This window comes from Saimiri boliviensis, chromosome 20 (assembly GCF_048565385.1).
Source record: "Saimiri boliviensis isolate mSaiBol1 chromosome 20, mSaiBol1.pri, whole genome shotgun sequence".
Taxonomy (NCBI): domain Eukaryota; kingdom Metazoa; phylum Chordata; class Mammalia; order Primates; family Cebidae; genus Saimiri; species Saimiri boliviensis.
In genome coordinates, this window is record NC_133468.1 from 15,370,001 (window position 1) to 15,397,923 (window position 27,923).

The window sequence follows — 27,923 nt, forward strand, 5'->3', positions numbered from 1 at the left end:
AACAGCTTTAGGACTTGCAGACACTTACTATTGTTTTACAGATAAGAATACCGAGATATAGATTAAGTAAGTTGCTTAAGATTATAGTGTTAGAAAGTGGCTGAGCTATGATCTGAATCTATGTAGTACGGACGTTAAGTCCACACTCTTAAGAACACAGTCACTCTTCATTATTATTTTGTGGATGGGTCTAAGAGATGTACCCAGGGCTGGGGCTATAATTTCTGTTGAAACTGCCCACTGGTAAAATAATTAAGTCCTTAGATCCAACCCAATAATCGAAACATCTCTAACAAGGGACTGGGGACACTTTTAAAAATAACTATTGAATATTATATAGGAAGCTAGTTAGAATTGAATGTACTCTTTAAGGCAATTTGGGAGAAGCTGAAGTTCTGGGTAAAAATGACTAGGGCAGGAAACTGTTAAGATATCACTTGTAGTTCCCACTCTCTGGGCTTGCCTAGGACATCTTTTTATATGTACCAAGAAGCCAGGGACAGAAATGGAGAGGTAGAATGTACACAATGCCTATCGACCCTGAGATTTTTGTCAATATCAAGATTATTTGCTGAGAAAGAGCAGTTCTCTGCCATTCGTCACTTCCATGCTGTACATCTCCAAAGGAATTACCTGTCCATCTTGATTGTGTGCTCATTTGCACCATGGTGCAGAAGAGTAGTCCCACTCTAGTTGGGCTGGAAATTGCTGGACCTACCAACTACACATGTACGTGTGTGTGTGTGTGTGTGTGTGTGTGTGTGTGTGTATGTGTTCATGCATGTGCAGTGTTTGTCTATTTCAAGAAGGCACAAAGGAAAAGAAGGAAAGGTCTGATCTCTATTTGCTACATTGCTAGGCAAATTAACAATGTTGAAAGAGTCCCGAAGACTATTTGTTCTCAGGATTACTCATTATTGGGGTGGGAGACCTTGTTTAGGAGGGTGAGGGCACCCAGGTTTGTGTTGGTGGAGGTGTACTTTCTTTCTTTGATAAGACTGCCATCAACATTTTCAGCCAAGTGTTACAGCATCCCAAATCCATTTTTCTCAACTTTTGTGTGTAAGCTACAAGGATCTGCTTTGCATGACTGTGTAGGCCTTAGTTTTGATAATGTCCCAGAGAGTGGGGTGAAATCCACACTATACAGAGAAGGAGTTGGGGAGCCTCTAACACTGAGACAGCTTGGTCCAGCCAGATACAAGAAGCTTACAGACACAGAATACTGGAACAAGAAGCTTAGAGGCCTTTCAAGCCAATGCTCATTCTAGTCAGAAAGGGAAACTTAGGTCCATGATGGTTTGGCTGTGTTCTTACTCAAAGTCTCATCTTGAATGGTAATCCCCATAATCCCCACATGTCAAGGGTGGTAGCAGGTGGAGGTAATTGAATGTTGGGGGCAGTTTTCCCCATGCTGTTCTCATGATAGTGAGTGAGTCTCACAAGATCTGATGGTTTTATAGGCATCTGCCATTACCCCTGTTTGCACTTCTTCCTGACACTTGTTGAAGAAGGTGCCTTTCTTCCCCTTTATTTTCTGCCATGATTGTAAGTTTCCTTAGGGCTTCCCAGCCATGCAGAACTATGAGTCAATTAAGTTTCTTTCCTTTACAAATTACCCAGTGTGGGCGTTTCTTCATAGTGGCATGAGAATAGACTAATACAATGATTGGACGACTTGACAGAAATCATGCTGTGAATCAGGAGCAGTGTGTAGAAAATCCAAGTTTTCCAACTTTCACTTTAGAGCTTTCCCACTACATTAAAGCTTCCAAGACTCTCCGGAGCACACACTTCACCTGAAGGGAATGGTAAACACAGAGTTCCTTAGCCCCTCCTGAGCTTAGGGAATCACAATCTCCAGAATTGTCTGGGGCTATGTGTGATTGCCGAACAGTGGGTGTAAAGGGTATTTAGTTTTAAGAAATCTTTAAAAAAAATTTTAACCCATGCCCTTTAATATAATGCTTTCACTGTCTGTTGTCTATCTCAATCAGCCTCAGAATACAAATATTCTGAGGTTAACATTTAACAGACGAGTGAGGAGAAAAGTCTCTGCAATTAGGAAGGTCAAGGGGGAAGCTGAAATCCTTCACTTTCCAGCTTTGTGACTTTGGTACGTTACTTAACCTCTCTGTGCCACAGTTTGGTCATCTATAAAATGGGTATGATGATAATTCTGAATGCATTGGGAGGTGGCGGGGACTAAATACAAGTACACGAAGAAAGTCATATAAAGTGCTTAGCATTCTAATGAGTGCAAAGGGAGGAAAAGGGCCATGAGCTGAGAGCCAAATCCTGTGTGGCTCAGCATTCATGCAAGAGGGACGGCTGTTTCTGTGACCTCCATAGAAAAGATGACACGCTGGACTTAGCCTGCGCGACTCAGTGGCCTGAGAACCTGTCCAGAGGAGAGGCAGCTGGAATGAAACCTGTGACTGGATGCCAGAATGGAGCCGCAGGTGGCTCTGAATGCCTAAACCAGACATCCCAGAGACCTGGGGAAGAACCTGGACGGGGTCCAAGTGGCTCATGCGCAGAACAAGTCCATCTCGGGAAAGGGAAGATGTTTGCATTTGATATCCTGGCCCCAAAATCAAGACAGAAAAATAAAGGTGGTTACTACAGACATTCATTCATTTACTTAATAAATACTTATTGAGTGTCTACTATGAATTTCTCACCAGGGAAAGTGTAGTGGAGGTCCTTGAAGAGTGGAGTGAAGCTGGGAGAAGGAAGAAAAGCTGATAAAGAGCACAGTAAGAAGTTAAGATGCAGAACACCAGGAGAAGTGGGATAAACAACCACAAGATGTACAATGACTTTTATAAGAAAAGAGCAAGATAGTATTATCAGCACCATACAATCATCAGTGTGCGGTAACAACTGCTGAGAGGTATTCAGGGAATCCTAAATTAAATTAAATTACAATGGGCATAATCTGCTTAGGAAGGCAAGAAAATTTACAACATCTCAGTGAAAAATTTCATTCTAAAACCTAAGATATACAAGGGGAAGAAGTTTCATTAGGTTAAAAATATCGACTTCTTCCTCATCCCAAATCTAGTCTCATGGATGGATATTAGGGGCTAGATGAGTGAGGCCGCCCTGCAGTTTTCGTGAGAGGATATTAATTCTAACCTCTATGTGGCTGTCAAGACAAATTTGTAACACAGGCATCTGCTCAAAGTCTGCTAGTTCCCATAAAAATTCAGTTATGAGCAATGATATTTAAGGTCTGTTGCCTATAGGACATGCAGTTTACATGGTCCTTTTGTAGAACTAAGGTTTGTCCATTGATCAAGTCAAGTTTTGCCCTTGGACTATGCGAATATTGGACATTTGTAGAATTGTTTTTACACAGAAAGTGTGCTGTATGTCTTATTTAGAGGGAAGTTACAAGGAATTTTGACAGGAAATTAGCATATGTATTATATGACGTTACTGAGAATCTAGTCATCTGGATACACACATGTGCTCCTTTATGACAAACTTCTTTCTGGCCTCATTGTGAGGATTCACAGAATTTCCCTGAAATGACTGACTTGTTTTTATCTCATGAGGTGTTATGCATCTTGTTCTATGTTTCCCTTTTCGCTTTGGTTGTTAGGAAGCTTAAAATCAAGCTCTCTATGTTAAACAATGGAACAGGACTTTATATATTTGAGCATATATATATGCTTTCCCTCCTAAATTTTTCCTTTGCCTTTATTTTATTAACTATTTATAGCTAAAAAAAAAATTTTTTTTAACAATTGTTGGCTGGGCATGGTGGCTCACACCTATAATCCTAACACTTTGGGAGGCTGAGGCAGGTGGGTCATTTGAGGTCAGGAGTTCGAGACCAGCCTGGCCAACATGGTGTAGCCCTGTCTCTACTAAAAATACAAAAATAGCCAGGAGTGGTTGTGTGTACCTGTGATCCTAGCTACTACGGAGGCTGAGGCATAAGAATTACTTGAACTTGGGAGGCGGAGGTTGCAGTGAGCCAAGATCATGCCACTATACTCCAGCCTGGACCAGTAAGACTCTGTCTCAAAAACAACAAAATAAAAAATTAACAATTGTTATAAGCTGTTACATAATTGTGAGAAAGGTGCAAAAAAGAATGCATGAATGAATGAAGCTTATTTATTTTATGATGCCAGATAAATAAAACAGCACTTCTTATTGAATTAACATTTAATTATTAAATTATCCAGGCAACTTACTGATCCAAGACAACCTCAAAGCCTGCTGACTTTGATATACTATTTTCATTTAGAATTAACTAAGGCATTGCTCTTTTAAAAAGGGTAAGGACACCCTTCATGTGCTCAGTTACAAACAGAGACTCTCTGACTGGGACAGCTCTTTTGCCACATAAGATCTACTGAAAGGGTCCTGGCCAGGGCATCCTGGTTACTACATTTCTTATGTATAGTTTGAAGCTACTAATGAGTGTTTGAAGCCCCTTTATTTACATTTTAAAGAAAACTAGAATTCAATGTCTCACAGGTAGAGGAAAGCCAGGGCTTTTAGAAGATAATGCGGTTGCCTGTGTATTTTCTGCATCATATGCTGACAGCAAACTGCAAGCCCTATTCTGATTTAGAAGGTAGTCTTATTCTTACATCTGCAGGAGCCTCCATTATGCTGCTGCTGCGATCTAGATATTTTTTTTCCAGATGAGTTATTTCATAGGATTTGAAATTATGCTTCTGTGTATACAAGAAACATCTCTGGAGTAAGCTGCTCTGGCAGAAGGTCAGAACACAGAATGAGCCACTCGCTGGAGCTCAGCTATCTGAAAGAAAATGCTTAACGGGGAGAGAAACACCACTCCTGAAAACATCTTGCTAGCTGTACCTGGGTATCTACTTGATTGGCATAGATTGAGGGTTAGAGCAATTTGGCTCCAAAGGTGGCAAGGTTTTAGTACTGTCCACTAAAGAATGCACTACTGTCATAGAAAATCATGACACTTAAGCCATAAAGGTGAAGCTTTGTTGTTGCTTTGAGGAGTTTTTCATGTTGGGGAAAAACATTTTAGTTCCTGTAGTTTATGTCCCGTTAGTTTCTGAAGAACAGGTGCTCCTTGGGCAGGAATTGCGTGCTGTGACCCTCCTAACGATGGGCTTCACCAACATCAAATAATAACAGCAACTCTAAGAGGAGAGCAGGAAATAATGTTTTACTGTCGTGTATGGACTGATGTGTTGGAAGGTGTTTTATTTCCAATAAGAAATAAAAGAAAGAGACAAAGACCAAAGCAGTACCAGATTCTCAGTACACAGGTTCATCGCCAAGAGATGAACTTAAAACATCCTGTGTAATTAACCAACGAGACAGAACACACACAAACAAATGGCAGCTTTGTCTGTGCTGTGACACCTCCTGAAAAATTCAGTCCCTTTCATCAAAGTCAATTCAAAACACTCAGACACAGCTCTGTGCTTTGCATCTTCCGTGTCAAACTCTATTTTCAATCCTTTACGTCAAATTTAAATTCATGGCAACTGCATTCAGATCTTGATAGAATCCCCAATTTGCCCTGGACCCTAAATCCGTTCCACAAGAAACACACACACACACACACACACACACACACACACACACGGTGTGAGCACATACATACTCAAACTTGATTTGCTTTCATTTTAGCTTAGCCAGAGACCAGAATTTCGAATGACCGCCTGTTGCCCAAAGCTTTAACAAACTCTCTGATGACAAGTACCTGCTGAAAACAAGTGCATTGCACTACTGGGTCTTTACCCTCTCAGTTGAAGAAATCGTATCAGCACAGCTCTTGTTTGGCATAAAAATGAACCCTTAAATTTTCTGTGGCATTTTTTCCTGTTACTGGAGCTTAAATTGCTATCAGTCTTAAGAGAGCTGAACAAATTGGTGTGAGTGATGAGAAATGGATACGTTTGACTCTGAACACACAGATCTGTTGTGTCCACCAAAATGGGGTCTTGATTAGGCATAAAGCTGACAAAAATACCCTATCAACAAGTTTCAGTCTGATAAACCGTCCAAAAGAAAGGAAATCACTCACCACATTATTGCTGAGAAAACATTCCAGATGGCCTCAAGATATTAACTGACCTCTCGTATGGAAATCATCATTGCCTGAGTATCCATATATGCATAAAAGTTTTTAAAAGCTCATTTTATCTCTAATAATTTTGTCTGTTTTTAAAAAGCTATCAGCAGGTGCATCTCATTTCAAAAGCCTCTTGTCCTTCATAATACAATATTCATCACGATTACATAGTATGAAATAAAGAGCAGCAAAACATAAGCGAAGGTAGTTCAATTAAATGCAACATAATCTGCAGCAAAAAAGGGCTCTGTAGCTAAAATCAGGTTCTGATGAAAGTAAAATGGGAATATATTTCCACATATTTTTAATTATATAGAATTTCCTCAAACATGATTTTTCATAATATATTCCATTAAGTTAACATCATATTTGAAGAAAGAGCATTTTCCGATTTCATTTTAAGCCTGATTTTGAGCAATTACAGTGTCATTGTTCCGCGGTAGAAAGGTTGAATTCATTTACTGTGTGGTTATGCTAGTTATGATTGATGTCTCTTCTCCAAATGATAAACCAATCACCCCAATGATGTAATGTCATTTTAAGAGTGCCATAATCACATTTCTCTCAGACTAGAAGCTCTGATGAGTTCTAATAAAGATTTATGGTAGATTAAAGGCCTTCATAATATCAACAATGGATTGCTCATTTGATGAGAGATTTGATTAGGTAATTTTTTTTGAAAAAGAATATGAGTTTACTAAATATATCAGGCCTGGCTATGAAGAAGGGCACGGGCCATCCTAAGTAGCAGTCCATCATTTCATTTCCAGAATGATTCATCTGAAATGTATTTGGGAGGTCCTCTCTAATCGTAGAGATTGAGGCCAGTGGTGGGTGGCATACACTCCTGGATGTAACCTAAACACAATTTCATCAAGGCCCACTCCCAGCACGGAAAGTTTTATATTGCTTTGGATGGGATATGCTAATGAACCTCATGAGTGGCCAGTTCAGAAGATGACTCCCAAGCCTTTAGGTCAGAAGCAATTAATTTTTCCAAATGTCTCTCCTTGGGCCATGGATACTTAAGCCCTAGAAATTGCCTATTCCTATGTTCAGATGTTCATGTAAACATAACACCAACAAGAGAAATCAAAATAAGGCATGATTATTGCTGGGCCTAGGGCAATTCCACCCAAGATTCAGAGACTGGGAGCTGAGAAGTGGCCACAAAGTCTTGAAAAGTGCGAGAGGACCCTGGGCTCAGTCTCTGTTCTGTGAATGTGAAAACAAAAAGAAGAACTATGGATTTAGAGGCAGTATATACCATTTTACCACACCATCAGCTTGTTAAATTCAAGTGAGGTCACGAGTAGAGGGTTACAGGAGAGGTCACCCCCAAATACTTCATACTTGGCAAGACATTCAGTATTGATGTCATGGGAACACATTTTAATTTCAAAATCATCTAAACAAGCAAGGAATAAGGAGTTAAAAGTAAAGTTAAAAAAACAACAACAGGGGATCTGAGCTACACATAAGTTGGGCATGTGAGGGTGTCCGGGGTCACTCAGCTGTGACCAGGACCATAGTAATACAAAATTCAATATTCAGCGTCTCTCTGCCCTTCACCTTTGAGATCAGTGTGTCCACACATGCAGCAATGGGCAAATGCCTTAAACCCTGTTAAGATAAGCAAAACCTCTTCAGTAACTTCTACCTTCTACAAATGTATCTTGAAAATGCCATGCCACAAAAGGACAACTGCATTTCACCTTGAGGCTCCCCGCACCACCTTCCCCCAGCCCTTGTTTCAGCGTTGCCATTTTGCTGGAGAATCAAGAATGTCACTCACGAAACACCACATATTCAGACACCACAGAGTTTCCTTACCACTGCTGGAGGCTTGCTGGGGCCCTGAGCATGCTCTGAGCAGGTATGAATTGGGGGAGAATTCCTCATCAGGGTTGGTGTCCATGATTTGATGGGAGGTGTTGCTGTCTAGCAATGGCATCTGGCAGCTAACTGGTGGAGGATTATGGGAGCTAGGCAGCTGAGCAGATGGAAGGAGACTAGGCGAGGATGTAGGTGGAATGGGACGACCTGAGAAAGAGGACAGAGGGGTCAAAGGTCAGCAATGTGTGTCATGAGAGCATCCCAAGAAAGTTACATTGAAACCAGCTTACAATATAAATCTTAAAAAAAAAAAAAAAAAATGAAATGCTCCAGATGTGCTTTTTTTTTTTTTTTTTTTTTAAGAGTGGTTTGATGTTTCTCCAAAAGTCCAAGTTCATATTTTAGGTAGTTGCATATTTTAGAAAAAGGACATGAGCAGAAATATACATGTACACAGCTGAAATGGAATCCGTCTAGAAACCATCCAGTTTCTTTTATTCCCTCTGCTCCAGTCCTAATCTAAGTGCTCATCATCTCTCCCTAAGCTACCTCCATGCTAGTCTCACTGCTTCCACTCTTCTCACATAACCCATCCACTCCCCATTGTCCCAATCTTTTCTCCACAGCAGCCAGAATGGAATTATAAGGTGAGGAATCAGATTGTATCACTCACCCACTTAGCACTCTCCAATAACTGCCCATTGCTTGTAGAAAGAAATCCAACTTATGATGACCTACCTGTCTTGAGTATTCTGGCCCATAGCTGCCTCTCTCACCTCACTCTCACAGTGACCTTTACAACCCTCCATGTGGCCCCTTATTCTCTAGCCAATGTGGTCATCTTTGTTTCTGTTGCTTGAACACACAAGCCATTCCACCTTCAGAGTCTTCCCACTTCCTGTCCCCTCTATGGAGGACATCACCCCCGGCCCCGCCCCCCACAACCTTGCCAACATTTACAATCTCACTTCTTCTCTTCAATCAATCCTTCCATGTTTGTCTTCTTGAAATTTGCCCATCTGCCTGCTCTAGGCAACTACTCCACTTACATTTCTTCATAGCCCTTACTGCTCTTTGAATGCGACATCTTCTTTATTTTATTCACCCCTGCATTTCCCATGTCTTCCTAAAGAATAGCATCTGCTGAATGACTGAACAGAAATAAGGGACTCTAAAACCAGATTAATTAGTTTGAGATAGAAGTGGAAGAGTGATAGAAAGGTGATGCACTGGCCTCCGAAAGAGTTGGCCAATGTCACCGCTCTCTCTATCATGTGGTTTTGGGACATCATGGGAGAATACTGACAAAGGAAAGCACAGAATCTCCAGCCTTGAGGAGGATCAGCCAGTCCAGCAGAAGGTGCTCAGTAACATGGAGCTGCCCTTGGGTCCAGAAGCTGTCCTCCCACACAAAGGCTGCTGTGCCCTCTCTTTCACATGGCAGGGAGCTCCTGGCAGCGAAATTGCTGGGCAAGGGCAATCACCACCTATACTATGGCCTGCTTCATCCTTCCATATTGGGGTCTTTGCAGTTGCTTGCCTGCTGGTTTGCTCATTTAGGAAGTTCAGGAAAATAAGCCAAAAGAAGCAGCCCATGACCTGTCTCCTAAACCTGGGGGTGTGGAAGGAACGAACATTGAGAAAGCAAACTTGAGAACTAGGTGAGTGTTGCAACTCAGGTAAAAGTACCTGAGCCAGAATAAATGTGTGTTCCTGTTTATACACGTACTCCTAATGTAGAGACATCACAGACACCTCAAATGAATGCCAATTTTTAATTGTCACTTTTATAATTGTATTTTCTGATTTATTATTTGGTGCATTTAATGCTATTTGTGGGTTCATTTGTTTCAATAAAATATATGTGCACCTTGATAGACATTGATGATACAAAAATAAGTAAGATACTACTCCTGCCCTCAGAGGGCTCACAGTCTAGTGGGAGACAGACAGGTAAATATGTCACTTGATAAAGACCACATGACATGGTGCTCTAGGGTCAGAGAAAAGGGGCACTGTTTCAGCCTGGTCAGGTAGGAGCAAGGACGAAGAGTTAAATAAGGATTCCTGGGAAAGGTGATGCCTGAGTAATCTTCCAAAGAGGAAGAAAGTGACTTCTGGTGAGGCAAAACAGGATGAACAGCTACAGAGGCATCAAACCACTAGCCCATTACCCTTTTGAGGATGGGATGGCAGAGAAAGGAGATAAGATACCCTTAAAGCTTAAATGTTAGGGGCTCCTGCACAGTAACAGAATAAAAATAGAGACAAATAATTCCTGAAATTGATCAGTGGATAAATGGAGTCTGACTTGAAAAACTCCATTCATTCATGGCTGTTTGGGATTCATCTAAGGCAGGACTTTCTTGCTGGATGCTCTGGAAAAGGTAGAATGAACACATTGGAGTTTCATCAGAGTCAGTGTTAATGTTTAATCAATATCTCCCCCCAGGTCACCTTCTAACAATAATAACTATCATTATCATTAATAATTGAACTGCTGACGTTTCTAACATAATAACTATCTGCTACTCACTGTGCTAGTTCCTTTGTATGTATTATCTCATTTAATTATCAAAACAATCCCTTGAGGCTAGAATTATTATATATTCCCATAAAATGAAATAACACATTCCCATTTTATACATGAGGAAACTGAGGCACAGAGAGGTTAAACTGCACAGCTAGTTAAGCAGCAGAGGCCAGGATTCAAACTTGTGTCTAACTAGGTCAAAGTTCACCGTCTAACCACTCTAAAGCTGCTTGCCCGAACAGCATGGTTAGAAAAAAAGGATGAAGTGACGCAAAAGAAGGAGACTGATCTGTGGGAGATCATGTTTCCAGGTTCCCATCTCCCAATGCCACGGCACTGTCCAGATTCCAAATTAGAAACATTTCTTTGAATAACCATTTACAGCAGCTATCATCCGATAGTGTTCAAAGTTTTTCCCGTAATTTTGTTATAAAGTTCAAAGTGGCTCCTTCATAGCAATGTTACCCTCTGCCTTCTTCAAGGCTCCTGAACTCAAGAGGAATCCTGACCAAGGCACTGTGAAGTCAGTGTTGACGTTCACTTAGCAGCGAGGTTCTGGTAGGAGCAGATTTTAACTCACAATCAATAGGCTTTAAAGTTTGTGTTATTGAGGCATATCTGAAACTGCATATTGAAGAACAAGGATGGCTGGAAGCCAATTTTTAAATTCCTTTGAGTGACTGAGGTGGAACTGAAGTTCAAGTGCAATTTTCCAGGAGCCTGATATGATAGTTGCTGTGAAATCATTCTTTATATGAACTTTTTGAAATTTTGTTCAGCATGAATTCATTTCATATAATACAGACTGAACTCCTTTTTAATTTATACAAATACAGACAATGGAAGAATAGTCATAACACAATGAAAGCATTAGGGTTACTACAGTGTATTGAGAATACACATCACAGAATTGTCTGATTCCTGTTATTTCCCTCCCCATGTTAAGCCTATGTTTTGGGAGCTCCTTCAACTCTGCTTGCTAGTACCTACCATTACTTGGGAAATTTCTCAGTCCACAGATCTTCTCCTATCAGATGATATGCTGTTTCTTTCTCTCTCTCTCTCTCTCTCTCTCTCTCTCTCTCTCTCTCTCTCCATGGCCTTGCAGCTCCCACAGGTAGCTGAGATTACAGGTGCAAGCCACCATTCCTGGCTAATTTTTGTATTTTTTTTTTTTTTATAGAAGGAGTTTCACTGCACTGCACAGGCTGGTCTCAAACTTCTGAGCTCAAGCATCCACCTGCCTCAGCCTCCCAAAGTGCCAGGATTACAGGCATGAACCACCACGCTGGCCCTGGTATGCTGTTTTCTATTTGCTATTTTGTTCACTTATACTGCATTTCCCCCGCAACTATTTCAACTGACAGAGACCATCTGCACAGACAAACAGGTTCCAAAGTACATGGGAGAAAACTGAAACTTCTACAGGCTTACTTTATAGATCATGATTTCTTACAGAAATGCTCCGTGTGGCACAGGCAGGTAACCAGGTGACAGGCATTCACTTGGTTCCCACTTCATGCACTACTGAAGCCCCTTGACTCTCCAACTATGTTGACAGTTCCATTTTGAATGAATATAGTGTCTCCAGCAAAAGCACAGAAAACCAGGTTCAACTGATCTGTTAAAAAGCAAAAAAACAGGCAAAAGCAGCAATATGTCTTTCATTAAACTCATATGGTCTTGTGTACGCGTGGGAGTGTGTGTATGTGTTTTCCAAGATCCCCATGTAAATCAAAGTCAAACTAATTATCTGTGTGACTGGATTTCCCATGACCTTAAACATGGGGACTAATCCAACTTTTTCTGATTTATCTCTTTCCAAATGAATACGATTTAGTGGTAGTTTGAACTCATGATTTTTTTTTTTTCTGATTAAAGGACCGATAACCAGTTTTGTGCTGACTCTGATAGATTGGTAGTGGCTGTGTGGAATGCTGTGTTGAGAAGCACTGTGAGGAAGTCTTGGATTTGGTGGGAAATGGTGACATCATCAACTAGAAATTCCATGGAGATGGAGTAGGGAGAGGAAGCAGATCACAGTGCTTATTTGAAACCATGCTCCAGGTCCTCACTCATCACCCATTTCAGCCATACCAGAAAACTGTATCCTACACAATCTGTGGTTGAAACCATAGTGCTCTCACTCCCATTGTCTCAATTACAGAACGCTTTTGCTCTTCAAAAGGGTTGATTTGGATCCTGACTTAGTTCCCCAAGACCAAAGGGCTACAATCTCCTCTCCATCCCCAAAGCAGTTAAAATTTTTAGTGAAATTGCTGCTCTGACCAACCCTTTTTAATATATTAACTAATTTATGACAGAGGGCATGTTGCAGATCAATTCCCAAAATTCACTTAGAACAACAAGTTCTTTTTTATTCAACAGACTAATGGCAAACAGATATTAGAATGCTCTGTGTAGGCAATGCATAATTGATTTATGTAGCGATGAGATGTCAGGATATTTGATGAAGCAAAGGGACATGCTCAGATAACAGTAACAAAAAAAGTACTAGAAATAATTGTATCCAAAATAAGTTAAATGACCTCATTACCACTTACATATATGATCTTGCTTTACTCTAAGAACTGAGCTAAGTACTAAATATCCTACACACACACACACACACACACAGAGACACTTTTTTTTCTTTTAACACTCACTACTTTTCCCTGAACTTAGTAAGATTATCTTCCCCATTTACAAGTAAGGAAACTGAGACTTAGTTGAACTGACTTTCCCAGCATAGCTGGGATTTGAACCCAAGTTATCTGACTCCAAAGCCCAAACCTTGAAGAGTTCATTCTTCTATGTTTCACATTAGACAAAAGTGCTAACAAATGAATAAGATGTGAATCCCAAACTCATGAGTCCTTTTCTGGAATGCACAATAAAGTCATCCCAGAGGAGGTAACTAATCCTGGGCAGAGACAAGGTTCTTCCTGGAAATAAGCATGGTGCCTCATTCACACAGAAAAAACAATTTGTAAGGAGAGAAAAAAGAACTTAAGTCAAAACTTGAAAATCCTCTGTGGCTTCGTAAGTTCAAGAACTTAGTGAAAACATGGCTTTTGTGTTAAAGTATTGCGAAAGGACTTACATTTAAACGAGAGTATTTAAACAGTTGTCCTAATGATATTTCCGAATACCTGCTATTTATTCAGATGCTTGACTAACGTATCTACTTTTCTCTAACTCTTTGGGGTTTGTGAAACCTCTATTTTTGAAGGGGGCAAAAGCGAGAAAAATTTACATTATTTCTGTGCAAATAAAAATATTTTCAACATCTGAGATAGTGCCTCCTTTTGTTTGCATTTAATGATTTTTTTAAACGTGGTTCTTTTTGCCACTAAGGCCCATAAGAATATTTTTCCGGAAAGTGCATTGGGTTTTTCAAGGTCTGCCTAGTTCTTCCTGTGTGACTTACAGAGGGCTGTGTGACAGGATTCTTCACCGAGCCTTCACGATGGGCTTTGAGGGAGCGTGGGGGCATGGCAGCCAGGCCTACTACTGCAGAAGGTGCAAGATGTCCTGATAACAAGGCTGGCTAGACTCTCTGTCTCCAGATCATCTCATTCACCACCACTGGAAAAGTGGGTGAAGCCACAGCACATCTATCTGTATAGCCTATTTGATGTGCTGAACATCCATGATTCTGTTTATGCCCCTTCCACACTCATCACAACACTCAGTTGTTCAACAAGTTTAGACTCTGGGATGTGAATAACATACCCGAAGGTCAGAACTAATATCTAGACTCAGGTTTGCATGTTGCCATAAACTACAGTACAGTGGGCTATTCCTTAACTGAGAGTTGCCTTACACTCAAATTCAGCTATGAGTTGTTTTCATCAAGCCAACCCAACTCATTCTCATTTTCTACTCTGATCCAAACAGAGCAGGACCTTGAGCTCCAACAGATGTAATACCTAATCGTCTTTTACAAATGTCTACTTCTCCCTTCATACCTGCCTTATTTCTGTCCCTGTGCTGTGCAATTCATCTGTAACGTTGTAGCCCATCCAGTTTTACCTTCCTTCAAAGCCCAAGGAAGGAATGGTGAGAGCACAGACTTCAGCGTCTGGCAGACTGAGTCTTTCCACTTACTCTATTACTTGGGAGTTTGAGCAACTCAGTTCATGTCTCAGAGCCTCTCTGATGATATTAACACCTACTCTGCATGTTGTTGTGAAGAGTGAAGATGTTATGTATAGAGCTCATAGAACAGTGTTTGACCCTCAGTAGGCACAAAGGACCCAGATGGAGCTAATGAGACTTTAGCTTACAGGTTTCAGCTGGTTCACAAGCACCTGTTGGGTGTACATGGCTGTGCCATAGACAGGGAGACTGTATTATGAATCACAATTGCAGAATGCAAAATGACCCCTAACAAATACAGCATCTTAATTTTTTTTTTTTTTTTTTTTGACACAGAGTCTCACTCTCTGTCACTCAAGCTGGAGGGCAGGGGTGCAACTTTGGCTACTGCAACCTCCACTTCCTGGATTCATGTGATTCTCCTGTCTCAGCCTCCTGAGTAGCTGGGATTATAGGCATGTACCATCACGCCCAGCTAATTTTTGTATTTTTAGTAGAGACGGGGTTTCACCATGTTGGCCAGGCTGGTCTTAAACTCCTGACCTCAGGTGATCCACCTACTTCAGCCTGGGATTACAGGTGTGAGCCACCATGCACAGTCAGCATCTTAAAATTTAAACACACACACACACACACACATATATATATAATATATATTATATATATAATGTAAATACATACATACACATATATATATATAATGTATTTGCAGTTTACTTCTAATATTTATATTTTTTATTTATGTCATATTATGTATTTATATAAATCTATCTACCTACCTTCAATATTTCTGATAGCAACCTGCTAATATTTAGTGCTAATGTTAGACTAGCTCAGTCATTCTCCACTGGGGCAATTTTGGTCCCCAGGGGACGTTTGGTAAAGTCTGGGAACTTTTTGGTTAGGGTGCTACTGGCATCTAGTATGTAGAGATGGGGTGCTGCTAAACATCCTATAATGCACAGGACAATTTCCCACCACAAAAAATTATCCAGCCCCAAATGTCAGTAGGACTAAGACTGAGAATCCCTGGGTTCGCACAAGTGATGGTTTTAGATAAGTACACTTTATGTTACATGATCAATTTTTAAGTTGCTCTTTTTTCCCAGTTTACAAGCATTGGGCAGATATTAGAAGTAAAACATTTGAATCAGTCAGCCTTTTCCCCCCACCCAAGAAAACACCAAGAAAATAAACTTAAACTTCTATTGGAGAATTTAAGTCAAAAAGAGGCAACATTTCCTCAAAGCGAGTCTGATTGTCACTGGGGGAGGTTACAGCCTGCTTTTCTCAGTGGTGAGAGAAATCTGTTTGACAAGAGAGGGTTGGGCGGCCTTTATGGAGGCAGGAGATTCAGAGGAGAATGTTCCACCTCAGTTTTAGGTTATTTAATCTCACCTGAGGAATTTTCATTATGACCTCTTATGTCTTCTCAATGAGGCAATATCAGCCTGACTGGGTTTGTTCTATTCCACATCACCTCGCTTCAAGTTTTTATTTTTACAGCAAAAGACCTAATTGCACTCTTCACTCACACTTCAGTGAACCCGCGAAAGCCCAGTTAAGCATTTTCTTGAAAACAAATCGTTTTCAGATGGCCCTGGCAAAACTATCCCAATTGCGAACAAGCTCTTATGCATAATTTATTGGAAGGGTGGCATGCTGTGGGACCTGCCCCAGTTAAAGAGCCTCTTGCAGGAGGAGCTCAAGCGTGAACTGTCTTCACAGTTTGAGACCCCATGCATTTGGGTGTCATTACTATAGCTCACCAGCAACATGCATGTTTATATACCACATCTTCCGGGCAGCACTGCACTTCGGAAGGTGTCAAATATAGATAAGGCTATAGATGGAGAGTAGAGTCTGTTTTTAAAATAATATAATTTCTATAATTTTCTAATGCTAGCCCTTTCACCTTCACGAGGTGAAATACAGTGCCTCTTTGCAGCTTCCTCTTGTGAAGACACAAATCCACCTTACCTGCGGTGACACAACTGTTTACCACAAGGCAGTGAATCCTCAAATACCTTCTGACCAGAGATTTCCAATACCTTCTGACCAGAAATTTCCAAATTGCTTGGCACATGTAGCTTAATTACATCTCCCAGATCCTCTCAAAAGGAAAAGCATTATTATGTTGGTGTTGTGTAGTTGTCCAGATTTATGCCATCCAGCAGAACTTGCTATGATGATGGGCGTGTTCTATATCTCTAGTGTCTAATACATGTGGCTATCGGACACTTGAGATGTGGCTGGTACAACTGAAAAATGGAATATTAAATTGCATTAAGTGTTAGTTAAGTTTAGATAGCCACATGCAGCTAGTGGCTACCATGTTGGACAGCATAGTCTAAACTATGGTTCTACCTTTCCAGTTATTGGTGTCCTTCACTGTGTTCCTTCCTTTCACCCAAAAGCCAATATCGTTCTGAATTTACAGATTTGCTCAGCACATGTTTCTTCTCTAAACTTTCCCAAGACTCTCCACTGCCTATAGTATAGTTCAAACTCTAAGTTATCTTATGATGTACCAGGTATTATTTCAAGACCCTTTACATATATTATTGTATTTAATCTCACACAAACCCTTTGGGAGTAGGTTGTATAATCTTATTCCCATTTTAAAGATGAAGAAAGTGAACTGCGGAGGGGATAAGGTCGTTGGGAAGAGTTTGAACCTAGGTATTTTGCTTTTAAACCTCAAACCACACTGCACAGAGAATAAAGGCAGAATTTAATTAGATTTTGTAATAACAAAGCACCAACTGCTGACGTAACAATGTGGTTGCCATTGAAACCAGATTGAAGGTCAAATCTTGATCCTGCCACTGATTCTCTGAGTGACCTTGGGTGAGTCATCTAACTTTTCTGTGTTCAACTACTAGATAAACAAAATGCGTGGAAACATACTTCACTAGTTTTAAATATATTAAATGAGACACTTCTATAAACTTTCTGAATTAAATGGTATGTGTTACTATTATGCACAAAAAAGGTAAGAGATAGGTGTTCTATTCTGCTTACAGGACTTTCTGAAGATGAAGTAATAACACAGATGAAAGTGCATTGCAAATGGTGAAGTACTCTGCAAATGGTAATTGTTTTCATTCTCATTATTGGAAGCTCTCCTTTTCAAAGGCTTTGTCTGCAGATAGCAAACAGTTCTCAACTGTAAATCTGTGTTTTGCTATGTGCTTTAGGGACCACAAAGATAAAACATGCACTCTAGGCAACAGATGCTCAAAGTATTTCATCTCTACGCTGCCCACGCTCACAGGACCCCACCCGTTCCTCATTGAACGGTCCTTGATAAGATGCTAAAGATTAGATGCCTTGGGAGTCTACCCACCAGTAGCCAATATAAAGCCCAAAAAGCTCCCCCTTAAAGACATATAAATGCTATGAAATTAGAACTGAAAATGTAAATGAGAGTGGGACCAGGTCTAGGTTGTTAGTAAGATGTCAGGACATGGATAACATATGCATTGATTTATATTCTCCCTCAACAATTGTTTGAACATCATTGCCGTGTATCTGAAAAATCCGCACTAGTTTACATTTAGAAAGAGTACTGGACTAGGAGTTAGGAGATCCGTGTTTTTATTGTCGCTGCCTGGCTTCTACCTAGCTGTGCCACAACAAACGGCTTACGTTCTGTAGGCCTCAATCAACGCATGCAATCTTACCGTACTGCGACATATCAGCACCAATACTTCTAAGAAATGTGATGGCATTGTCTTAGTCACAAGAGGGCCCATATTGCCATGGAAGAGACTAATATTTATAAACATTTCTTGAGCACTCAAAATGCTTTAGGCCAGGCGTCCCCAAACTACAGCCAGCGGGCCGTATGCGGCCCCCTGAGGCCATTTATCCGGCCCCCCGCCACACTTCAGGAAGGGGCACCTCTTTCACTGTGGTCAGTGAGAGGAGCACAGTATGTGGTGGCCCTCCAATGGTCTGAGGGACAGTGAACTGGCCCCCTGTGTAAAAAGTCTGGGGACGCCTGCTTTAGGCAGTATGTTTAGCATGTCATGGTTTGTAATTTATGAAATCCTTCCAGCAATGCTATCTAGCAGTAACTATTATTATCCCTGTTTTACAGATGAGCAAACTGAGTCTTGAAGAGATCACGGGACTTGACAAAAGTTACATGGTAAGTAATGGGCAAAGCCAAGAAACAAACTCAGAGCTCTCTAATTGGGCATTGTATGGCTACATGGAGTCATTGCAATGTTGGAGATGCAAAGAGAGAAGAGTAACTTTAACTAGAGTAAGGCAGGAAGCTGGACTGAAAAGCATAGCAGTGTCAAGATGACGAGACAATCTGCGGCGAGCTTTCGTCTTCAGCTTTGAATGTCTAAATATTATTTTATTCTCATGACAGGTATGGAGATCAACAATTGGGTCAAGATTCCATGTGAGGTTTTGTCTTAGCAGAAATTTACAACCTGAATTGTATCTTTCCCACCTTCTCCAAGCCTGGATTACTTTCTTCATCAAGGTCAGAATGAGCCTTCAAATGCCTCTCTTCAGGCCCTGCAGAGGCAGGTGCTTGCAAGATACTGTTCTCCGAAGGCTCATTTAGGACACTCTCTGGGAAAACTATGCATCAGTGCAGACAGCTGAAGACATGAGAAAAATGGCCTTGGGGCACAAAGAAGCATGAAGGGAGAAAAGGAGGAGGAGGATTTCACTTTACACTGAGAGAGTGATAATCATGCTGCCTGTATACGTGAGCCACATGGCTACTCAGCCTCAGGACTGGGTGCAAAGTGATTGATTTCTGTCTGAAATAGCACATTGCTTAGTTATGGCTAAAAAGGTGTGGATAGAGAGATGTTTTGGGAGTTTCCATGATACCTACAGAGCCTAGTGGTTCTGCTAGACAACGAAGGTATTTTAGTTCAGCTCACAAGTTGTTGTGGTTGTTGTGTGTGTCTGTGCACACACACATGTACATATGCAGGCACACACACTCTACATTGTCTAGAGTCAGCAAAATTAATCCACATCCACAGGGCACTGTGGGCCAAGTCTCTATTTTCACAAATAATGCCTTCCTCACCTTTTACAAGCTTATTTGAAGACCTGCAGTGCATCCTGGCTACAATTCAAAGCCCATTTAATGAAAATACCTCCACTGTCAGCAATGTTAATGTCACTTTAAAGAGTGTGAAATGTTGCTAAATGTGTCAGGAAACAATTAGATAACATAAGAGGCATGTTTTCTCAGTGCACAGAGAAATATATTATGCAGGCAGGAGATAAACACAAAGTTTTCTGAGCTCCAGCATATTCAGCACTCTCTCTCACTCTCTCTTTTTAATCCAACAGAGAAATTGTTTGGCAAGAATAAGCCCTGTTTCAAATACTTGGAGAAGGGAGAAAGGCCTGCTTTGCCTCTGACTGCTGTCGCTTGAGCCCTGTGCTATCAGGCTCAGTGAGATACAAATAGTCTTCCACTCAAATTAAATGTGTGCCCTCCTAATTAGCATTATAAATATAGGTTTCTCTGAGCCAGAGTTGATAAAATTACAGTGTAGAGTTGGAAAGGAACCGGCAGCTCTTCCATGCTGACACAATGGCCACAGCGTTTGCATGGTTAGAACAATGCCCCCAGAGCCTGCCCCATCTTCATAGGTCAGCCTGGGAAAGGAAGGTAAATGCCAAGTGGGCTGACATTAGGACGGGTACCCCAGCCCAGATGCAATCTGTTCTTTGTATGTGGCAATGTAAGGCTTGGCTCCTAGGCTCTGGGGAGAGCAGTTCTTACTGCAAAGCTTATTTGTAGAGTTTTGTCATTTCCACCACCTGTGGGGCTCCAAATGGTGCCACAAAACCACAGGCAACGCTGACCAGCAGATTTTTCCCTGGTCTTCACACCCAGCACCGCTCTCCAAGGTTCTGAAACATTACCATGCGCTAAGAAATGGTGGTTTCTTTCTCCTTCCACTTCCTACAAACCTGAAACGCCTCTGCTAATCTTCTTGAAGACATTTTGCATTAGATGAGAAAATCTATGGATAAGAGAGAGAAAGGGGGGGAGGGAGTAAATAAAGAGAGATGTGGACAGAGACCCAGAAACAGACGTAGCCAGGCAAGTGACTGCCAGGGGTGAAAACTGGAAAGGATTTATTTTTACATTGTTTTCAAATCATCATCGTTGTGAAGTCACTTCCAACCAAGGTAGAAATGCTGAAAGACTTAAAGTGAGTGAGGAGTTTCCATGCCAGATGATACAAGGACGTGCCATTTCAGACATGAACAAACATATTCCTGTGGGCAACATGCATCATGATAGAAGCCATCATGATAGAAGTGATGTGATGGACATGTCAACACTGGTTCACACATGCAAAGATATCCAGCTTCTTTCTCTCATTCTGGAGACTTGCCACATGATACAGATGCAGAAAAAAGACCTTTGTGGCTCTTAGCTCACGTTTGCTTCCCAGTCTGCAGTTCTGCCAGGCTCAATCAGCCTTAGAAGATGGGGCTCGGGTTGACCTCCTGTGTCTCGCTTTTGCTATGCTTCTGTTTAGAATTGCCTTCTAGTTATTGCTAGCACTGTCCCTGCGATTAGCAAAAGTCATAGGATAATCTAGATGAAGTCAAAGAAAGCTATGGAGAAAGTTCATTGAATGTTAGCTTTAGAAGGAACCTTGGATCATATCCCTAATCGACCACTTCACTTTGCTGATGACAAAATTGTAATTCAGAAAGAATGTGGCTTTTTCTGGACCACTAAGTAAGTTAGTAACCTGAGTCTAAGGTTTTATTTATTAAATAACACTTATCTCCAGTACTTAAGTTTGGGGAGAAGCAGAAAACCCAAAACCCAAATGAGGATGAGGAATATCTGCCTTCACAGAAAATCATATAAATGAACTATAAATCTCCAATTTTAACGTAGCATGTGTAAAATAATTACTCCCCTCCCCTACCCCTAATAAAAGCAATACACGTATGACATTAGACTCTTATCTTTCAAACTATATTCTTTGAAATATTGAGTTTCTCAAGATGAAACATGTCCCAGGAAAGAAGTGTTCCATGAACAAATAGTTTACATAGTATGAGATGGTATAGGAGGCAAGTCCAGCTCATAGGAAAGAGAGACCCAATGTACTGTATGCCAGTATGAGAACATTTGACTTGGTCAGTCTATTCCATTCTAGGCTGACCTCTTAAGAGCCTAGTTGAGACAATGAGTTGCCTAGGGAAAGAAATTCAGTTTGATGTGTGTACTAGAAATAATTTAATAGATTTGAGGCCCTGCAGTTCTTAACCCAGGAAGAGAGGTAAAGGACAATGTAGCAATCCTCAAATAATTGAGCCATGTCCTATGAAGAACAGAATGGACTTTTAAAGCTGGTTTGGAGGTCAGTACTAAGGAGCCAAATTCAGCATCATAAATCTTGCATATCTCTATATCTCTCCTTTATACATGTTCTAACTGGTATCATGGTTTCTTTGGCATGTGCTGTATCATTCTTGCTAGAGTGTAATCTACACTTTTCATTCACTCAATCAACACATATGTGTTGAGTAACTACCACCTTTCAGGTTCTCTCTCAGGCCAGGGCATTGCTCTAGGTAGTAGTGAAATCTGCATTGTTTTTAATCTTTCCATCTCCCAAGGCACTTAACAAAGTACTTATGCACAGAAGGTGATTAATAAATATTTGTTGACAAAAATGGATAAACATGTAAAGAGCTTTCTAACAACAGTTGTTGAACAACATCAGAATCAGCACCCTTGCAAAGTAACAAGCTCCTCATCCCAGAAATTATTTTAGCAGTCTTGAGCGGCTCTTGTCAGCAAGACTGTAGACAACATTTTGGCATTCAGTGGGAAGTAGGATTATAGACCCTTTAAATTCAGTTCCAGTCTTGAATTCCTATAATTTTGTGAACATTCTTGTCATAGCCCCATGCTGGGGGAGGGGAGGTAAAGGAGACAGGATTATTTATAAGATGTCTCAAAAATAAGCAGTCCACCCAGATATTCACCCTGCCCCACCAGAAATCAGAGATGCATTTGCTTTTCTGCATTCTGCATATCTGAAAATTTTCAGTTCCCAGCTGAAACTTAAGATCCATATAGATTCATGTATCCTTAGAGGACTTAACTTTATTTAAAGGAAACATGTCACTGTGTTGAAGCTTAAGCTCAAATTAATTATAACAAGTGTAATATTTGGCCAACCTTAGTTTCATGATTCAACATTCCCGCTTGATCGGTTTCCAGAGCTAAATGAGTCTATAACCATTCCCAACATAATAACCTTTTTGCTTTTACAACTGCTTTCATCTGTGGATCTCAAAGCATGGTGCAGACAGTAATTAATGTTTGCTTGGGAGGTAAGGATGAATTTCCTTGGCTCATTTGGCAAAGGAGAACGGGAGGGGTGACTGGTCAATGTCCAGGAAGAAACTGGAATGGTGGCCTCCATGATTCCACTTATTTTTCCTATGATCCTTCAAAACTGGTCACATTGTTTATTTAAGCAAAGAGTTGGTATATGTATACCCAAATTAAAATGGTTTGTAACCAGCCTAACTGAAGTCAAAATAAGTGATTGTGTGGAAGATAAAAGGACTAATAGGGAATTTCCATCAGAGTTCCTAGGCCAGCCATGGAGAGATTCTTTAACAATAGCCCCGCCTTCTTCCCTCTCTCCCTGCCTCCCTCCTTCCCTCTCTCCCTGCCTCCCTCCTTCCCTCCCCTCCTTCCTTCCTTCATTTCCTTCTTCCTCCTTCCCTCGCTCCCTCCTTCCCTCCTTCCTTCCTTTTCTCTCTCCTTTCCTCCCTCCCTCCTTCCTCCCTTCCTCCCTTCCTCCTTCCATCCCTCCCTCCCTCTTTCCTTCTTTCCTTCCACCGTCCCTCCCACCCTGCTCCTTCCCTCCCTCCCTTTCTGCCTTCCTTCCTTCCTTTCTCCTTCCCTCTCTCTCCCTCCCTCCCTTCCTCCCTCTCTTCTTTCCTTCCTTCCTCTCTTTCTTTCTTCCTCCTTCTGTCTTTTTGACACATATTCTCTGGGTGTCTAGTACATATCAGACTCTATTATACAAACTGGGGCTATGAAGTTAAAAGCAAAAAATCCTTGCCTTCTTGGAGCTTATACTCTGGAGGGGAGAGAGGGCAATCAACACATAAATAATGGCAAATGGTGAAACAACAGCACATTAAATATAAATATATATATTTACAGACACAGACACATGTATACAAACACACATATATGTATGCATATATGCATATGTAAACACAACCTCTGTGTGTGTGTGTGTGTGTGTGTGTGTGTGTGTGTGTATGTGTGTGTGTGTGTTCAAGGGAAGAGTAGAGAAAGGTAAGGAGAGTAGAGAATGGTAGAGCAGAGGTCAAGAGGTGAGTGCCACTTAATATAAGGTCATCAGGGAAGACCTCCCAGATAAGATGATAACATTTGAACAGGGACCTGGTGGAAGTGAGAGAGGGAGCCGTGCTGATATCTGGGGGAAGCACAAGAAATGGCACCAACACAGGCTCTGAGCTGGCTGCACATCTGACATATTCCAGGACGAGCAAGCAGGTGAGTGCGCCTGGAGTGGAATGAGACATGGGGAAGAGGGAGGCCTCTGAAGCCACTGCAAAGTCTTTGGCTTTTACTCTAGGTGAGACGGGAAGCTGCTAGAAGGTTCTGAGGGAGGAGTGACAAAGTCTTATAGATGGTTTAGCACGGCCGCTTTTGTTATTATGTTGAGAACAGACTCGAGGGAGGTAGAGTAGGGGGATCCATTAGAAGGGGTTGCAATAATCCAGGTCAGAGATGAGTGGGGCTGAGTCTCAGATGACTGTGATGGTGGCAACACCGACAAAGATCAGAATCTGGATGCATTTTGAAGGTAATGTTTGACTGATGAGTTACTGGGGTTTGAGAGAGAGGAGTCCAAAATGGTTTGTGAATATCTGTACTTAAAGGGCATCCTTCCCACCGTATTTACATATTTATGCAATGGGCTTGGGTTAACACATAGTATAAGATATATGACATAACTGGATTGAAAACCATTCCAAATATTTGAACATGATGCCAATTGTTGCTTAGAAAACCCTTCTCAGACAGATAGGCACATCATGGTTGTACTCACAATTTTGCCTCCAGGAAGAAAGAGGTACAAAAAGGGCTTTTAGGTGTTTTGGAACAGAACTGACAAGGTAGGCAGCTTCTTTTATCTGGCTTAATGAAATTTAATAAAAATCTAAGCCGAGAGAATTGAACTTCCACCTTCATCCAGGCAAGAAGGCGCTGCACACATCTTAGAGTTAAAAGTGCTCAACATTTACAGGGATAGGGATGGCCCAAAAAATAAGCTCTCCTCCCACCCCTACCACAAACTCATATTCACATGTGGTACAGAGTAGTAAATTAATTTTGGTCTTGTTCTCTGATTTCTCCTTTAGCTTGACCTGATTTTCTTGCAAGCCCCAGGCACAGTTAATTTGTAGGGAGGGGTATGTGTATATATTAGAGAATCTGTATTTGTGAGTGTGTGAGTAGATGGAGATCTTTGCTGAAATATTAATACAGCATCTTTTTATCATTATTTATAGGAGAACTATATCTTCAGGGCTTTTAAAATAAAAAGAAATGGAAGATAGGTGATGTGAAATTATTTTTTAGTGTTCCTACCCTTTGGTTGATGTATAAATAATACAAATGAAATGGTAAACAGCACTAGGGGTACAATTACTGAATAAGTAGAGATGTTTACTCACAACAGTACAATGTTCCCAGTTGTTTTCATGATAGGGAAACAGCTATTTATGTGAAGCTTAATAAGGCTTTTTTTTTTTTGGTCTTATTTGAATTTTGCTGTTGTTGAGTTATTTTATCACAAGACTGGAAAAAGTATTTCCATCTACAAAGTGGAAAATCTAAAGCTTACATAGGAAATGTCCACAAATACGCAACTTCAGTCTGCACAGAAAAAGTGAAAAGCAAATTGCAATAGTCTATGGAATGAAATTGTTGCTTAATTGGTTCTGAGTGACCATTCCAGAAAGGCATGCCATATTAATGGTAGAGAAACTGCTTGAACCTTTCCAGGAAAATATGCCAAGTCTTGTAAAGAAACGTAAACATCTGCCTTAAGACAGCAACAAAGGAAACATCAGGAGAAAATCACATTGCCGCTATCTACTTAAAAGTATGTTATGAGTGAAATTTTCTCTTCTCAAACTAAGCCTCGATTAAAATGGATGTCTCACCCCTGTAAGCTCCCATAGGGTCATAGAACCTTATTTATTTAAATTGGTTGGTTGTCTCACGAGAGTTCTACCCATGGAGTGATCCAAAAACTCATTAGTGCCATGTTATTTTTAAATTCCACAGAACAGTCAAATACAGCTTGATCACTTTCTCAAGAACCAAAAATTGTGTCCCACTGAAGAGCCTCGTTTGTGGGAGGCGTATCATAATACCCATCACTCAAACAGGGGTTTCCATCTTCTGACTTTCCTTTATCACCATGTGGGTAACAAATCCAGCTCATAATGACACCCGCTAAAAAATATAACTCACAATAGGATGGTTGTGTTCCTTTTTGTCTAATTCTGCAATTTCTTAAATTCCATGCGTACACACAACTTCAAATCCCATGCTAAAGAGAAATATAAAAGTCGATCGTGCAGATTTGCTTTCTAGAAGACTCATACTTAGCGTACACAGTACATAGAGGCATGAAAGCAAAAATACACCAATTACCATTAAGCCAAGATCTAAAGAGATCAATGCATGGACTAACAATTGGGTGCTGTCAAATGTTAAAACCACTAAATTCTTGTCTTGTTAAATCATCTGATGGCCGTTTCTTCTTTAGTTAAATTGGGATAAATAATAAAAAACAATCTACAACTAAAAGATGCTAGCGTTTTGCAGCTGCTGAATGTCTTTTGGGGAGATTAGATTCTATAATGAGGAGATATAACCATCATTTTATAAAAGCTGTTGCTGTCTTGGGAAAAACACCACTGAAAACGATTAGAAAAAGCCTTTCCTTCATGAACCTATTACAGTCATGCGCTGATTGCTTGGCATATGCTTAATGATATCTTCATAGCTGAAAAACAATAATTTGTTACTGTAAATCTTGACATAATATATTAAGTTCAATTGTGCTTTTATTAGTTCTACTTTTGACTTAAGTGGTTTAAGCTTGCAAAACCTTACAAAGGCAGGAAAGTAAGTCAACTACCTACAATTTTAACAAATATATATACACACGTTTTCCCAATAGCTTAATTGGAAGCCTTTCTGAAGTAATTTAAAAACCATTTCAAGCATCCTCTGCTACTGGTTTTCTATTGAGCTTATCAAAGAAATGATAATGTGGGAGAGAATTAAGGAGTGTGACACATTCCATGTATAGTACAGGCATAGGCAACAAACAGCTGATATTATTATCTTTCTTCCTTTAAAAAATCATGGGATAAAGTAAGACAGTAGCAATTGATATAACTCTGACAGTCTGAGATATTCCTAAAAGAGACAATAACTCTTTGCCTTTTTTTTTTTAATATGGGAGAAATGAAGGAAAGAGGAAGGAACACAGCATTCCAATTTCCATTTCTTTCTCCCCATCTCCCTCCCAAACAAGAGAGCTGTGGGCATCTCTGGCTGTTCTTAGCAGAGAAATCCAAGCCAGTCTTGGCTACAGGACTTCTTTTTGCTGCTGCTGTTTCCCACAAAGAGAGAAATGTCCTCAATCAAAGCTTAAGCCCTGGAACTTTTTCATTCTTTATAGTCAAAAGTCTACCCTCGGGCTCTGGTATTGTTATATTCAAGGGCCAAATCAGAGGCTTACAGGGAAACTTTTTATACCTTAAAACAAGAAGACGAATAACATCTAGAAGGGAAATGGATAACAGGTCTTTCTCACCTTACCAAATATTTCAATAGTGCACAAAACCATAAACATTCTTGTTTAAAATCCTTGGTGATTATGATAAGTTTGGATATATAAATAGACACAAAACGTATTCCTTATAGTCTGATTTTTTATCAAGTCAATGACTATGCACACAAGCATTAATCTAGCTCCTCTTCCAAGACAAAGAACTCCATTGCAGGACTCAGAATTCATGAGTCAGAGGACAAACTGAGATAAAATTGACTCTCTCTCACAGTTTATCCCCTCCACTGCCACCCCCAGATGATAATACAGATCAACAACCCCCCAGTGAAGCTTCCACTTACTCCTATCAACATAATTTCCAAGTTGGGAAGTAAAAATCTCCACGAAGGCTGACACATTTCTTCATAAGTAGGTTTCAAGGCTTTGCTCTTGCTGCTGGATTCCTTGGAGAAATTTATCTCCTGGG

The 27,923-nt window shown here is 40.6% G+C and overlaps 1 protein-coding gene across 15 annotated transcripts in view; it reads right to left on the reverse strand.

Moving 5' to 3' along the window:
• Positions 1-27,923, reverse strand: part of TENM2 (teneurin transmembrane protein 2) — a 3,817,113-nt gene that overhangs the window by 374,970 nt on the left and 3,414,220 nt on the right. For 14 of the 15 annotated variants that reach the window (XM_074390353.1, XM_074390351.1, XM_074390352.1 and 11 more), the window contains one exon: positions 7,922-8,131. The exons of the other annotated variant lie outside the window; for it this stretch is intronic. In XM_074390353.1, the coding sequence (XP_074246454.1) occupies positions 7,922-8,131 (210 nt within the window). The remainder of the gene's footprint in view (positions 1-7,921; positions 8,132-27,923) is intronic. 15 annotated transcript variants of the gene reach the window in all.